We start from the raw sequence: 16,962 nt of genomic DNA, 5'->3' as shown, positions 1-16,962 counted from the left end.
TTTTTCACCGAGGGCCACATGCAGAAATATATATGAAGAGCTGTGCCACTCCCTCAAGTTGAGGTATATTGCCTTATAAGTTCAGTTATAAGTTGGAAAAATCAATCCAATGTAGGTAAATTATTCTTGATACTTGAAAATTCTGTTAGAAAAAACTGCCTACATCACAGCTCTCCAGAGGGTTTCATTTATTTTGTTAGCAGCTCATTCCTTAAAACAGAAGCCTCAGATTTCTTTTAATAAAAGGAAATACGAAAGGTATATTTGCAGGTTGTTATGTACATTTGTTATTGAGTTGATGAACATGATTTCAACTTTAATTGACTGAATATATTGGGCTTATTAACACATGAATACTGTGTAATATATGTGAACATATATATTTAAGAAGTACAATATAAGACAAGAAGTTTATTATACTTTCTGAATTAGCTGAGGGCCAATTCAAAATGGTCCGCGGGCCTCATTTGGCCCTCGGGCCGTAGTTTGGACACCCCTGATCTAAAAGAACTGTCAGGTACAACATGTCTCTCATTTATCTATCATCATTGATGATACCGATAAGTTGATATCTCAGCCACGGAAAAATACGCATTGAAAGATGAACATGGTTAAAGCACAAATTCCATTGTCTGTTGTCACGGCAGAGATTATTTTCATTCCTTAGAGTCAGTAGCATATTGTGTGGCTCCGCCTTACGATGCAAGCCATGTTGGACTATCAAAACAAACAAGTGATATAGCGAGTCATGGTGATCATTTTTTTGCATAGAGGAGAAAGTAAATCATATTGGCACATTTGTCCCAGGCTTAAAGGGAGAATGAGAGTGTCTGTGCCATAAAGGCCTACCTCTCCTTGTAGTAGGAAGAGAGCAAAGCGCGGATCTCAACAGATAAATCCGGGATCACATGACCCTCTCCAGGAGCCGAGGGCGTCACTGAAAAGGAAGAGGAAGGAGTCATTATTATTGTTCTGCTCTAAATATATCAAACTCTTTAAACATTTCCCTTTGAGAATAGAAACATGTTGAAGGGGGAATTTAGAGGCACCTTCTTTCCTTTACTGCGATATATTGTCTTTCCTTCCTTGTTAGTTTTTTTTCTCGCAGTACGTCAATAGTTGGAATACTTTTAAACATATCGTTGTTCAAACAACACACACACAGGTGCTGACACATGTTCCACTTGGTTGCTCTTAAAGATGGTTTATTCTGTGGTGACAGATGTTTTTGTCAGCAGATATTCACGTTGACAGTGTCTGGCTCGTTGTCTGAGTTCATGGGCTGTATTATTTATCTCTTTTACATGATGCCATTTGCTCAGGGCTGTTTGTCTACAGGGCTGTTTGCAGATGAAGACACAACAGTACAAATGAGGGATTACATGTCTCATTATACTGTCAGAATGCCAACGACAGGAGTGGGTCATGCCAATCTGCTCAACTCATGTGTTGTATGTTGTAGCTCCTTTGATACAAATACATTATTGCATTCTTTTGCTATTCCATATACCAATTAGCAGACTCTTGTATAAGTTGTTGCTATTGCCATCCATTTTGAATGGACAATGGATCATGTCGCTACTAGTATGTGCATGTGGTAGCTCAGTATGATAAAATAACAAATTGCGGTCAGTCAATTCTGCATTTCCTCCCAGATCTGAGGAGCTAACGTCATTCACATTATTGTACTTTACCGTCTCTGATCACTCTCGCTTTAGACACGATCACCACTCTAAATTAATGTAAATGTTGTTTATTGCCTGCTGGATGTAAAAAAAAGTGTTCTGAGATTCTCCCAAGTGGCATCAAAGAAATCAGTAGCTGCTGCTTTAATTTGATTCAGTATTGTATTTTAAAAAGGGACAATAAGTAGGATTATTTGGTAACAACATTCTAAATTGGCCTCTCCACCCCTTCTCAATGAGGGGGGTTTCCATCTGGTCCAAGTAAACTCCTTTCACTCATGATTCAGGGGAATTCTGTTGAATGAGGATATCACTCTTTAATCAAATCCTTTATATGAACATTTATTTAGAGGTTTCCCTGCAATTTTTTATGTAACTTCAACACAGGTAAAATTAGACCTTTTTTTATTATACAACTCTGGTTAAATTCAAGACGCTGCAAATATAATTTTGTGGAGAAAGAAATGAAAACGAATTGCTTCAATAGATTGAACTGAAACGTAAAACCTTTTTTTAACCAAATGATAAGCTGCCTTGGATACTGAAGGTAAGCCAGAGAGCAGGCGTCTGTTGATTGACATCATTAGAGGTAGTCATGTGACTATGTGATGCATTGTGTTACATTACCTATTTCATGGTATAGCGATCCCTGCCTCGCTGGAATGGCTTTCTTTGAGCTCTGCATTTCAATCTTCATGAGGTGATGACAACACTGTTTCCATTGGCCTGCCAACAAAAAGCAGAAGCAGTGATCTTAAAGAGTGATAATGGTAAAGCTTCTGCCAGTTATTTGATTATCAATTTCTGTCTCTCTGTAATTAAGCTGTCAAATCATATTAACGATGTACTTTCTCGATTACAAAATCAGCGTGAGATTCTGTGACATACTGTTTATACCATAGACTGTATATATAAAGGTTTATACCAAACATATAGAGAGACAATGGTACACCTGTTGTACCACATACCAGGCAGCTTTAGACAATCCATGTGTCTGTCTGCAAATACAGATACTGTCGATCTAATTGAGAGCAATTACTTGTATTTGTCCTGTGCTTTTGTTCAAGTACATTTTCATTGACTACATTAACAACTGTGAGCCTGAATGAGCCCTGCAAACATATACAAATCTAAAAAGAATCCTCCAAGAATTGTCAATAAAGATGACCAACCAGAGATCTCTATTTGCAGGATGAGAAAAACTGATGAGTAAAAGTACAAATATTTAACAACTGGGCGTGATCCGTCATGGTGTTATTGCACAATGAAGGACATTTATTTCTAAAGTAAAATGATAGGTGTAAAGACACACCTTAAGAAAAACAGACCAAGCTCAAAACAATACCTCAGGTATTTCAAAAAGGTAACTGCAAATGAAAATAAACATTCAATATTTGACCTACTTCCTCTAACATAACTGAGACAAAGAGATTCTAGAATTTGCATAACCATAATTTATTATTGCAAGTTGTTTGTTCAAGGAAAATGTATGACCTACCATTCAAATGTCTGTACACAGCCGGCCTTCTCAGTCACATTTGCTAGTTTCTCAACACTTAAACATTTTAAACCAATGGAGATCATTTTTTACCTCTGATAAGATATCTGCAGCACATTATACAATGAAATAGCGTCTAATTATAAAATGTATGGTATTTTTCTTAAAAATAAATGTTCTGATGCTCTTATTTATTGTAATGCATGCTTTGTGCACCTGATATGCCTGAAATACGTAATCGTTATGTTTAAAATGTTATAAATGGTGATGCTGTATTGTCACCGTTGGACGGAGCAGTATCAGATGCAGAGCAGAGCCCTGACTCAGGAACAAATAGCAAATGTTGGTTGGTGCTGTGTTCTGAATGTTGAACAGAATCTAGCATCTTGATTCTGAACCTTACTGTATCCATATCATAGCGGTCTGCCCCAACTTCTCCCCATTGAATCAACACTACTACACCCAGCCTGGTTTCTAGTGCCGATTCCACCTCCAATCCTCCTCTACTTGTTAAAAACACTGATGAGTTATTATATCTTGGGGCGTCACAGGTTTCCCAGGTTTCAGCTGATCGGAAGGAAACTACAGAACCAGTTCCTAACCACATGAAAATAAAGTGCCTTTGCAATGCCAAAATACCACCTTAAAAATTCTATTTTATAATGCCTCTTTAAAATGCCTCTCCGTCAAGCCCCAAGCCTGTTTTCCAGGTCTCAGGCTCGAAAATGACATTCCCAGAACAAATTACCATAACTTCACTTCTAAAAGGGGTAAATTAATAATCTTTTCTCTCAAAGCAATGATAAACCTGTGAGTTGGATGTAGAAGATTCAGAATCAATATAGATTTTTTTTATTTTAAAGTAAATTCAGATTGAACATAGTAAAAAAATGTAAATGATTGTGTCCGTCCAAAAAGAAAACATTACTTATAGTGAAAACCACCCTGGAATGATGGGATAGTAGACTAAAAGCTTTAGGAATCCAAACTATAACATATAATAAGTACCCTGTATCAAGATTGATGCAAAACAAGTGAAATGTGACCTTTATAGAGAAATTTAGCACCAAAAAACCCACTTCTGGGGTCATTTGACCTATCTCTGGCCCCCCTTGGTCGATTTTGATGATTGACATCTCTTTTTAACCATTAGAGCCAATAGAATCGAGGGGAAGTTCAACATACACACAAATATTACCAAATAAGGAGTGAGAGTGCCGCGTAGCTAGAATACCCAAAACAGGAAGCTGTCATTAGCAGCTAATATGAAAACTCAGTTTTTGACATAAAAATTGAATTATGGATTATCAGTAATGTTTTCAAAGTGACACAGACACATTGGATTAACCTATGGATTAACCTTCAGCCGCGTTTTTATCGTTTTAATGCCATTGAACACAATTTTTGATCAGAATAACAGCAAAAGGTGAGCATATCTCCGTTTTTTGCTACCTAAAGCTACGTCATGTGATGTCTGTGTTTGCCTCCCCTGTCGCGAGTTCTGATCGTTCAGTGATGATACTGATATTTCTGGAATCTGTGGAATCTCAGCTTGCTAATCGATATATTGTATGTGCAGTTACGATAAGTAATAAAGGTATTTATACCGTGAGTTCTGTGCTAAATTCGTTAGCATTTTTCCGCTCAGGGCTCATTTAGACGCTTCTTGTGAGACTTGTGTTTTGTTTCGGTAAAAATGGTTCATATCGTCAGTTAGCTGAGTTTCTTCCCGTTAAGTGAGTATGACACATTCATAGTTTATTAAATGTTAAGAAGCCCTGAGACGGGGGAAATGGGGCTTAACAGACACGTTTGAAGGACACACTTCAGCCGTTAAGTGAGCATTAACTCTTTCACTAACAGTACTTAAATCTGCCCTGAAGCAGTAGACTAGTGGAAAGGTTTTCCATATTAATATGCAAAATGACATTCAAAATCATTTTCAATCAGACAGCATGAGTCTCAGAGGGGACTGAAGACCAGAGTTTCTGGCTGACAACACCTGGTGAGCATCAGGGTGCCCTCGGTGTGCAGTTCTCTACCTCTCTGAAGCCCTCAAAGAGACATGTGCAACACCCTGATTGGCCAAGAGCAGAGATGAACCAAGCTGTTTTCAATCACTAATTAGGAGCCAGTCCCTAAACCTGGAGCAACAGGTGATCTGAATCCCCTCTGATCAACTCACGTGAGGCATTCAGCTGAAATGATTTGAAGAAGAAGCTCTTCCACAATCCAGTCTATCTATCCTAGACTCCAGTGACCCTCTATTTGAGACCCATAGCGGAACCAATTTACATCCTCTTTTAGAAAGTAAAGTAGGGAATAAGTATTATATGTATGGTAGTTTCTAATCAAGTTTCAGTTATTTGTTAAAGATGCAAAAGTAAAATACCTCATATCATCACCAAGAACAGACACAACTCCAGGATCCTGTTTAATACTCTAAACATCACCACACATTCCTCCACAATCTCACTGGTCTGGACATTTCATAATAATAATAATTACAAATAATAATAATAATAATAATAATAATAGTAAATAAAATAAAATATATAACAATAATAATAATACACAAATACATACAATTAATAATGTTGTTGTAACAAAAGGTTGACCAATGGGAGTTGGCTAGAACATCATGATCATGCTTCAGCTTAATAAAAGTTAGAAACACCACCCCCTCCTTTTTACTTCACTATAAAAATGGACAAGCGCTTTTACATTGCATCTCATTGCAAGTCATATATTGCATGTTAGCTAGCTTTAACCTGGCGCCAAGTTAATGCTATATTCACCCTCCAACAGGATGCAGACCAACAGACTATTATTATTACGGTATTACCACAAGTATGTCATGTGGAGGCTAATGTGTTCTAGACCTACGTAGATTCAGATGTGCCTTCGAGGATAGATGAAACGATTTAAGGAAGCCAGGAAAATGTCATTAAAGAATCCCGTCTTGCAGGTATCGCAGGTATCGCAGGTGTTTCTCCCCCCCCCCCCCCCAAACCAACCAACCAACCAACCATTTACAGGAACAGACTTGGCTGAGTTTGAGTCAAGGCTGTTGACAATGCAGTTCGTTTCTCAGCTCTTAAAAAAACGGCTTGGTTTGTTGGAAGTTGAAAAAGCAGTTGAGAAAATGTAAGATGGTGCATGTTGTGACTTGTATGTACAGTATCACATTAAGTAGCAGTGGGGTCTTACTAAAGGATTTCCTGTTAAAGCCTCATGTAAAAACTCAGAGAGAAGGTCTGAACTGTTGTCTGGCGCACTTTTGATAACTTTAGAAACCAGACCCTGTTCTGCCGGGTGCCCGCAGATCACAGTGGATCAAAGAATATGTGTTGAATGGTAACAAGATTGTTATTGTAAATATTCAGAAATCAGAATAGGGAACGCTGAAGGCACTACATCCCCAGTACAATGTTAAAGATAGTGTTTTAGGATGTGTAAATGGTACCTTTTAAAGAGTTAAAATAACTGTGACATGTAAAAGATATGTGTTTGTATCTTATTTGTAATCAAGATCCATTTAAGGTTACTTATTTAAAAGAATATATATAGAGTATATTAAATGAGTCCGCACATCTGAAATCCATAGTCTGACGGAAATTGCAGATTCAGTTGCTTGCCTAATATCATAAGAGAAGATACTGTAGATACCAAACTCATATCTGAATGCCTAAAAACTCCTAGTCTGGCTTGGTGTAAAGGACACACAACATTTGCAACAAATGTATTCTCATCATATTTTGACCTCTAATTTTATCTTTATAATATTTCAGCAAATTGTTGCAGAAAAAAAGTCCATAAACCAAGCACAGGACAACATGTGAAAGCAACATCTCAGGTTGAGATGAAGTTGGATATAAACAAACTCATTATACCTTAATCTGATGCAAATCTCTCAGTCCACTGGCTCCCTGTAATCCACCGGATCACCTTTTTAATACCTTGTGTGCTCTGTTTTTAAACTAAGCTCCATAGTTTTGTATGTCCTGCTTAATTAAAATATGTTTCTTAGGTCATTTTTAACTCATTGAATTGGGAAGCACCTTTAGATGACTTTGTTTTCAAAGTGTGCAATACAAATAAAATGTATTATTATTATAAATCCAACTCAGAGTGTGACCAAGCTCTAAGTGTTGGAGGCAGGGCTACATGTTGTGCTTTGTTCATCCTCACTCAGGTTGTAGATGTGCTGCCAGATGGCCTCGGTCCAGCGCTGCGTGTCTTCAGGAGAGAGAGGGGTCAGCCTGAAGGTTACTTCTTCTCCTTGATGCCATGTGATGATGTTTACAGTCTGGCAAAGGTCCGGATCTCTCTCTGACACACAGACGACAGTATCCTGACAGAAAAACACAAACACTCTCAATCATTTTCAAATAAACTGTTTGGATACTCATTTGAATTTTGATTGAAAGTAGATGGTTAAGAACTAAAAGGTGTTTTTCAGATGATATGACCCTATGATATGGACTATTTTATTTTGTTTTTATATACCATTTTCTAATCCATTGTTTATCAACCTAAGGGCACAGGCCCTCACCCGAAAGGTCACAACCCTTAGTTGTCATTCTGGCATTTACTCAAAACCGTGAAAATATTGAAATATTAGATAATTGTACCTATTTGCCCCCTTAGCAATTGGAAATTAACATTTTAAAAACAAAACCAAACAAACTAAATTAAAAAATAATAATAAAGAGAAGCAAAACACAAGACTTTACAAGGTGTCAAAACTAATTCTTGAATAGTTTCCTTCATGTTCAAAAGGGGTAATAAGAATTTTTTCTGGTCCTACTCCCTTCTAGCATACATTGTTCATGAAAATAAAAAATCCAGTTCATCGTCATCAGCATCCGTGATATTTGATTTGTTGTTTCAAACAAATCATCCCTTTGTACAAAACAAAACAATCTTTAAAGGTTAACCAAAACCATCAACGACAAGAAATAGCAAGCAGGAAATCACCGGTCCTGCTCAGAACCATTCGGGATTTTGTGTCTGAATAGTCTTTTTAGTTTAGATAAAGTAGCACAGTATTTCAGCTCATCATTACAGTTACTCCACAGATGAACACCTTTTATTGTGATGCAGTGAAGTTTGGAATTTGTTCGTGTAGATGGAATCTTTTATATGCAGTTTCCTCAGCATTTGTTTGTTTTCTCTCAACTGATAAACATCTAAAACATGTCAACAAGTAGACGTTTTTTTGGCCTGTGTTGTAGTTTATGTTCATCTTAATCTGAAATGTAACTGCTGACTGCAGCTGTCAAATACATGTATTAGAATAGAGTAGAAGTACATCATTATTGTTGTTGTGTGTAATAAGGTGTACATCGGAAAAAAGTGACAAACTGTCTCGATATTTGAATTATGATTTTGGTATTGGGGTATTATTTATTTTGGGATTAACTGACATTTTTGTCATAAACAATATAATTTGTCTTAGAATGTGTGACTAGATATAAACCATTTGACAACATATTTACATTTCTGAAGTCTCACCAGCTGGTTTTCTCTTCTAGGATGTTTTTCATTTATTCACCAGGGCACTCATTGCATTTTATGGTAATTAATATGGATAAAACGATAAATAAATCCATCTATATGTTCATTCGAATTTTTCATTAAGAACCAACCTGAGTGATGGGGATTTCAAGTAATGGCTTGTCCTCAGACTCCATGTCTTCTTGACTCTGATAGCAGAGAAGACTTTGCCCCCTGAGGACGCTAACGCCATTTTCCCAGCAATTAAGGTCTTCTCCAAGCTGAAAGATCAGAAAGTGATTTTATACAGTGAATATTAAAGTGATATCATATTAAAAGAATGACACTATGAAAATTAAATCACCTTAACCTTGAGTTGGCCACTTATGATTGGCTGAATCATGCACAGAGGCTGAGCAACCAGGCGGCAACACATACTGCCGTACAGAGGCAACCAGAATGGATCATCCTCTGGGAAAACAGAGATTAATTTAAGGAGTAAGGGGGACAGGAGAGGAAACAATAAGAGAAAACAAGAAGAAGATGGGGACGACTTCTCACCTGTTGCTGCTAGTGACAAATCATGGGTCTTGAAACCTTCCTGGACATGTTCAAGAGTCAGTGTTGCGTGAGCCAGCAGGTTAAACTTAGGCCCCCTTAGGACAGAACGCAATGAGCAAACTCAAATTGACACTTTGAATGTGTGTTTAGGGAGAATTGTCATCCTCACAGTGTGGAAAGGTCAGGGGATAAAGGCGGTGACACACTTCCAGCTCCTACATTTCCTCCACAAACAGCTGCAGACTCAAACGCAGCACGGATCTTTTTCCCAGAGGAGCGTCCCACGGACCCCCCCAGGCGGCTCGATCTCCTGGGTCCTAGAGCCCCGGGGGAGAAGTCCTCCACAGCAGAACTGCTGTACAGCTCAACACGGAGCTGGAACCCGGGACCTGCTTCGTGGCTGCTCACACACATTTATATAGGGACAAATGAAATGTATTTTAAGCTGGATTTGAATAAAACTGAACCTCTAAGAAACAACACTTACAATATGATAGTGTCTTCAAAACAGATGTCAGTCAAAGTCCTATCAACCATCACCACATCTGTGTCATGAATCTCTGTGCCACACTGCAGCAGACAGAAAACAGCACAGCGCTGGAGCTCTGCAAGTAAGAGTATAAAAACAGCTAATTATTATTAAGGTTTTAATACATATTTATTAGCCCCTAAAATCCTGTAAGGCAGGGGTGTCAACACTTTTTCACCGAGGGCCACATACAGAAAAAGATACGAAGTGCTGGGCCACTTATAGAGGTGAGGTGTATTGCCTCGTAAGTTAAGTTATAAGTAAGCAAAATGTAGGTAACTTAGGCTTGATACATGAATATGCTTTAAAGGTCCCATGACATGCTTTAGGTCAATATCACCATACGGTGCATTTGAGAGTTCCCCATTTCCAAAAAAAAAATCTGAGATGTTCCATTAAACTTCATATTAATTGTATTAAGTATGTTATGCTGTTAGAAATGGATGTTGGTCAAGCTCCCACACTTTTTATAAATTAACTGCAAGTACATGCAAACAGCAAAATGTATCCACCCTGTCATGGACAAAATTCAAAGAATAAATACATTGTAATTGCATAGTGATTATAAAATGTACATTTTCAGAAAGCTATAGTCCCTTTTTCAACAATATATTTCAGTTAATTGAAAAAGTATTTGGATAATAATGAAATTATGGCAAAAATAATGTCCACCCTGTCATGGGAAGGCTTGCTGACAGGGTGGACAATGGTACAAATAGTTTGCCATCATTTCATTATTATCCAAATACTTTTTCCATTAACTGAAATATATTGTTGAGAAAGGGACTATAGATTTCTGAAAATGTACATGTTATATTATGTATGGAAGGCTTGCTGACAGGGTGGACATTGACAGGGTGGACATTGTTTGGCTAATATTAGCATTTAATGAGCACATGGTGGACCTTCAGCTAGCAACATGATTCAGTTAGCAAGGTGACTGTGTACTGTTTAACAAATATATTTCGAATTTCTGAAAGGTTTTTATATTAATTGACATTTCACTATGACAGAGTGGACAACATCCAACTACACACATAATATGATTACAATTACGAAATATAAGTTTAAAAACTTACTTTGCAACTAGCCAAAGTCTCAGCCTCCATTGAGGAAAGACAAAATGGTGGTAGTAATGTCACTGAAAACATCAGAGGGTTTTTTATAGGGGCAGTTACCCCTTAATGACAGGGTGGACAGCAATGTCAGGGACACATGCAAAATGTTCAATATTATTATGAAAATAGAATATACATGATCAAAATGACTCGTTTTATCAAATAACTCGTTGTGGACAATAAAACCATACAATTTTTTTTTTAATGTAGTATCATTTAACCACTTAATACACACACTGTAGTTAGCAGAGTAGTGTGTGGGACATGCCAAAATCACGTACATCCAATGCAAAAATAAGGTATAAAATGAAGGAAACCCATTTCAAGAAACTTATCATTGTACTGATATGTGTGTTAATGTTTGGCCTTTTATAATAAGACCTCAGAGTTTCATTATTCTGCTACATTTTCATGATAACTGAGTGATTCTGATGGGGACACCAAAGTTACTTTATAGTGATATTGACCTTGTGTGTTATGTAGCTTTTTATGCATGTAAAACGGTCTGCAAAGTCACAAACCCTCAAAGTACACCCTGTAGCGAGTAAAACTCTAACACAGAAAAGACCTGTCTATGCTGCCCCAGAACGCCTCGTTGGAGATTTTTCTTTTTCCATTTTTTTCTTCCTGGTCATAGTGACGTAACGCTGCGGAGCTCCGTACACACACACACTCGGAGCTCAGGCAGTGAGTGTGTGTGTGTGCTCAGGCTGAGCTCCGCGGTGTCTCGCTGTCTCGCAGACCCCACGCAGCAACCAGGAAACGACACCAGTAATCCAGCTCACACTGTCTGCTCCTCGAGCCTCAAAGGGCGGAGCAGCGAGCCCCGCAACGTCCCGCCAACACGGCACCCAGACCCCACGCAGCATTCTCATCTGTTTGTCATTACTGGTGTCATTTTCTGGTTGCTAACAAACGCCATTGTAACACATAATCACTGATGTCCAGCTGTAACGGTGGTGGACTAATCAGAACAGAGTGGGCGAGCTGACCAATCAGAGCACAGTGGGCTCATAGGGAGGGGGGGGGCAGGAGCTCCAACAAGCCGTTTAGGACAGAGAGTGAATACACATACTATACAGAGATGCTGTATGAGAAAACCGATGTGATTTTGGAACATTGAACAATGTAAATCTATTCTAGTAGACCTCAACAATGGAATTATGAACAGTAGAAATGGCCATGACATGGGACCTTTAAGAAAAACAGCCTACATCTCAGCTCTCTATATGGTTTCATTTATCTTGTTGGCAACTCATCCCTTAAAACAGAAGCCTCAGAGTGATTATAATAAGGGGAAATATGAAGGGTCTATTTCAAGCTTGTTATTTAAATAAATCATTGGGCTTTTTTTATCAACTAAGATTTGTTAGAAAATGTTTTCCGTGAATTGACTGAATTTATTTAAAAAGTGGGCTTATTAACAAGTGAATACTACTGTGTAATATATTTGTACATATATATTTAAGAAGTACAATATAAGAAAAGCACAAGTTTCATTTGTGGGCCATATTTCATTATACTTTTTTAATTTGCTGAGGGCCGATTCAAAATGGCCCACGGGCCGCATTTGGCCCTGATGCCGTAGTTTGGACACCCCTGCTGTAAGGTGATATTTTGTATCTTTTTATAATACATTGTTTGCACAAGATTAAAGAAACACCAGGAACCACTAATGTCCTGTAAGGTAATGTTTCTGATACATATCAAGATTGTAAATTAGACAAGTTTAAAAAATATTCCCTTTCAGGACTTTAGGGGCTGCGTAGATACCAGAAAGGTTGGGCAATCATTTCAGTCTTTCACTTGCAGTTATATCAACTTTTAACAAAATTATATCTGGCAAGTGAACCATGGAACTTTATGCATGCAATCAAACGTTATTCATTCACATAAGTGCAGTCAGTTCACAACATCCTTTCTCACCTCCTTTGTTCTTGAAGTACTCTGAGTCTTTCCACATCAGCGGGACACGCAGGTCTACAGGGGGCAGATTTTTTTAAAGTAAAATATAAAAGCTAGGTTCAGGTATCTTTATGAATTTGGGTCTATGTATTTTGTGAACCCTCACCTGAAAGGGATACTTTTCCCAAACTTGGCACAGCCTCTTCAGAGGGCCTGCAGTAAAACAAGCAAATCATCAACACATACATAAACCCTGACGTATAAGTACAGTCTGTACTGGGACACTTAAGGATTCCAATAAACAACAGCACCAATGACAGCCTTAAGAAAAATATCATTGAGTTGAATCCACATGTCTGCAACGCAGTGTAATTAATGTGAAATTACATGTTTCAAATTCTCGTTTGTCCCTCATTACATATAGTACATGTGACATGCACAAATGCACTATCAACACAACACACCAAGTAAACCCACACATCTGAACAAAGGCTTGTTGAGAGATGGGGACAAAAACCCAATAGTAACCATGTGTTTTTAGAGCCAAGTTCAAATGTATTCTCAAAGAAACCAACCCTATACATGAAGTGCTGAAATAGGCTTGAGTCCTTTAAAGAGATCACTGAATATCATCATTTATTTGATTATATCACATTCAATTGTTACTCACCTTTTTTTTTATTGTATGAATAAGTATTTTAGCATTTATTTTAGCAACATGTCCAAGGTCATTCCAGATGAGCCCTACAAAAAAACGACCTTAAGGGGTGTTTAAAAGTGACCTTTCTGTCCCCAGAGTCAGAACTGAACATGGAGAAGCAGCGTTCAGTTATTATGCTCCAAATATCTGGAACAAACTCCCAGAAACCTGCAGGTCCGCTGCAACTCTTACTACTTTTAAATCCAGGCTGAAGACTTTCTTTTTGCCGCTGATTTTAATTGAACTATTCATATCTCACACTGCACTGTAACTTTTTTAAATCTATGTTATACCCGTGTTATTTAATTTGAGCTTGTTCTATGTTTACTTTATTCTTTTCTCTTTTTAATGACGGTTTCAAATGGCCATTTCATAACGTGTTTCCGGTGCACTATTTCTTTATGCTCTTAATTTTGTTTTGTTTTTGTAAAGCCTTTTGAATTGCCTTGTATTGAAAGGTGCTATATAAATAAACTTGCCTTGCCTGACCTCTAGTGGCTGGTAGGAGGATTGTTAGTCCACAACATTGCCTTGCCTCCACTCTAAACTGCAACATTCTTTGGTCCCTCTCCAATTGATAACAGCTCTATGATCTTTCTTTTTACCCATGCATTCAACACATCTGACCTGTGTCCCACTCTCTGCAGGATCTGAGCCTTCCTCATCCTCTGCAGCTGGCTGAGCAAGGCCAGGATGCGGGCGCTGCAGGTCAGCAGGCTCTTGGAGGCCTCCAGGGCCTGCTCTCTCCTGGAACACGCTGCCAGCAGCTTACTGGCCCCCTCCCGCATCCGCACCTCCCTCTCAATCTGCCTCAGCACCTCTCCTTCCTGTTCAAGATGAGTGGGAAACAGAATATTCTTTGAATCATGTTGATGAATATTCAAATTCCTTTGACTGGAAAGAAAGACATACAGCTAAAAGTGCTTGGTACTAGGAATGATCCATGATTAAAAGGATCAATCATTCCAAAGATCATGTCATTGAATTATTAGCCATGCTAGGTTTAGACCTGAATCTGAAGTGGAAGGAAAGCCACAACACTTTGTACGTCATAGTCCACAGAGAATAGAGCCTGATTACTACCTCTGATTTTTCATCAAGCAGGTTTTTCATCCACTTCATTAGCTCAACAGCTAACAGATCGTTTGGGGATTTTTTTGTGTGATTTCCAAGCAATGTATCGTAATGGTTGAACCCTTTTTTCCTCTAATGCATCATGTTGTTTTAAATAAAATGACAGCTTTTTGGCAGATTTTACATGATTTTGGTACACATTCATATCGGGCCCCCTGGCTTATCTTGTTATTTGATGTATCGCTATGTGAGACACTGTGAGTAATAATTTTGAATTTCACTGTTGGTAATATAGAATTCTAAAAATGACCACCGAACCATTATATAAAGGCTTAGTCATTTTTTGTTATTGTCCTTGTCACTTACAAACAACCTTCTGATCTTTCTGGTAAAAGGTTTTTATAAGACTCCAGACCCTATGGGGCGACAGGGAGTGCATCACATAATCTCTGGATGAAGTCCAGCTGGAACCCTTCAGGGCTAAACTCTATTAAGGTAAGATATGACAAGGTGTCTGTTGTTGGAACAATGTTACCTTTGTGTTTGTCTGTCACACCAGATGACATATTTTCTTTGATAGGTAAAACAAGCAATAGTGTACAGAACGATGGAATTCCTTGACGAAATACTGTATTGATAATCCACAATATCACATTTTCAAAGAATATCTTTTACGAGAAGTTTCTTGTTGAGAATGCTGGTTGTTTTACGTTGTTGACATAATAATGTGTTGTGATAATGAAGGATTTTTCATTGTATTTACAATATAAGAAAACTGTTAAAAACGTCAGTAGTCCTTGAAAACAACTTCCCCTCTTTCAAACCCCCAAGTTCTGTTGCCCTTGGTTTGGACCACACCCATGTCTGAAGTCACCTTTAATTCTGATGTCAACAACACACCTGTCACTTTGTTTTATGACAACATAAAGTGAGAGAGGCACACACAGCAATGTTGGCAAGATGACACAAACATATTTACAAGTTGTGAACAATACAAGTTGTATATTATGTTGCACCTATGTGTGATTTTGATAGATTTATCACCAGCCGCGACACACAGCGTGTGGCTGGTATTGTTTGTGAGTATATGTATGAGTCTGTGTGTGATCATGGCAAAATGCAAGCCAGACATACTGTAGCAGGAAATACCACCAAGGCGGTTTTGAGTCTGTTGCCAGGTGATCGTATATCTGTCTGTCTGTCTGTCTATAGACATATTTCCTCACCCTGATACAGTTACAACTGTTCCAGATGCAGACAGGAAACTTCCCAGGTGTGTACACAAATCAAAGTTAAAGCAGAGTTCAAAGATTGTCGTCCGAGCAAGGGTGCCGTTACCAGGGGTGAAGTAATGAGAAAGGGGTCACTGGACCCCCAACTTCTGGAATAACAAATCAGTTACTTCATACACATTTTGCCATTATTGGTATAATAAACAGCCTCAGCAGGGATTTTAGTTTCACAATAGACATCATTACTGTAACCCATTGGTTAACTGGGCACATTCTTTTGAGGTTTACTGTGCATTACCAAGCTGTGTGGGGGGTGAGGTACAGCTTGAGGGATCAGAAGGCTGCTGCATACTTCAGGCATGTTTTCTGAGGCTAAGCCATGTGCATGAGTAGTGATTTGCTTGTGGTCCTGAATGGTTACATAACCTGTTGTTCACTCAACTGACTCTGAATAACATTACAAGGTTTGTTTGTACCATATTTAAATACCATCGAATAATAGAAAGGGCACACTGGAGCCCAATGATGACAGGATTCATTGTGATCAACAATATAACAATAGGCTATAATGTATTAAACTGGCAATGATTAATGAAACATTTTAAAGTAAAAATCATAAACAAATAGTTGATTTCAAGATATTAACATGTAAAATCAAATGATATATATCTTGAATAATAAAGAAACAATCATACAAACACTGAAATGTATGAATTATCAATGCAAAAAATACAAAATAAATCATTTTCCCGACTAACCTGGATGTTATCGCTCATGTTCCCTCTGTGCAGAGCCTCAGAGGTGCGCTCCGGTCAGCAGGCAGTACAGTGAGTGGGGGACTAATCTCACAGCTGACTGAGTCCCACAGTGGACCTGTGGACAGAGCAGTTACTCAACAGGGAGATCAACACAGTCTTAAGCCACTGCAAGAGGTTGCAGCATGAGGGATTAGTATCAATCCTAGGTTTCTTTTTTTTTTTAAGTCAGCTGTATCACATGCAACAATGACTAGCTTCATTTACAATCATAATAGTATACTATACCCACTATTAACAGTATCTTACCAATGTGCTATTTACACAAACAAACAGTACTTTTAGTTTCTAGAGCTTGTATGAATCTGTAAGAAAATCTAAAATGAGTTCCATCAACATTACATTT

General features: G+C 38.1%; 1 protein-coding gene across 1 annotated transcript in view; it reads right to left on the bottom strand.

Annotated features, from left to right (window-relative positions):
- Positions 1 to 16,577, bottom strand: part of LOC117476541 (rhotekin-like) — a 33,706-nt gene extending 17,129 nt beyond the window's left edge. The window contains exons 1-12 of the mRNA XM_034123159.1: positions 16,560 to 16,577; positions 14,123 to 14,322; positions 12,962 to 13,008; positions 12,817 to 12,870; positions 9,731 to 9,848; positions 9,413 to 9,643; positions 9,244 to 9,338; positions 9,047 to 9,153; positions 8,835 to 8,963; positions 7,375 to 7,537; positions 2,313 to 2,411; positions 850 to 937 (exon numbers count right to left, since the gene is read on the bottom strand). Coding sequence (XP_033979050.1) covers positions 850 to 937; positions 2,313 to 2,411; positions 7,375 to 7,537; positions 8,835 to 8,963; positions 9,047 to 9,153; positions 9,244 to 9,338; positions 9,413 to 9,643; positions 9,731 to 9,848; positions 12,817 to 12,870; positions 12,962 to 13,008; positions 14,123 to 14,322; positions 16,560 to 16,577 — 1,349 coding nt within the window. The remainder of the gene's footprint in view (positions 1 to 849; positions 938 to 2,312; positions 2,412 to 7,374; positions 7,538 to 8,834; positions 8,964 to 9,046; positions 9,154 to 9,243; positions 9,339 to 9,412; positions 9,644 to 9,730; positions 9,849 to 12,816; positions 12,871 to 12,961; positions 13,009 to 14,122; positions 14,323 to 16,559) is intronic.
- Positions 16,578 to 16,962: the final 385 nt, after the last annotated feature.

Source organism: Trematomus bernacchii, unplaced genomic scaffold (genome assembly GCF_902827165.1).
Source record: "Trematomus bernacchii unplaced genomic scaffold, fTreBer1.1, whole genome shotgun sequence".
Classification (NCBI taxonomy): Eukaryota; Metazoa; Chordata; class Actinopteri; order Perciformes; family Nototheniidae; genus Trematomus; species Trematomus bernacchii.
This window is presented reverse-complemented; position numbering and strand designations above follow the sequence as displayed.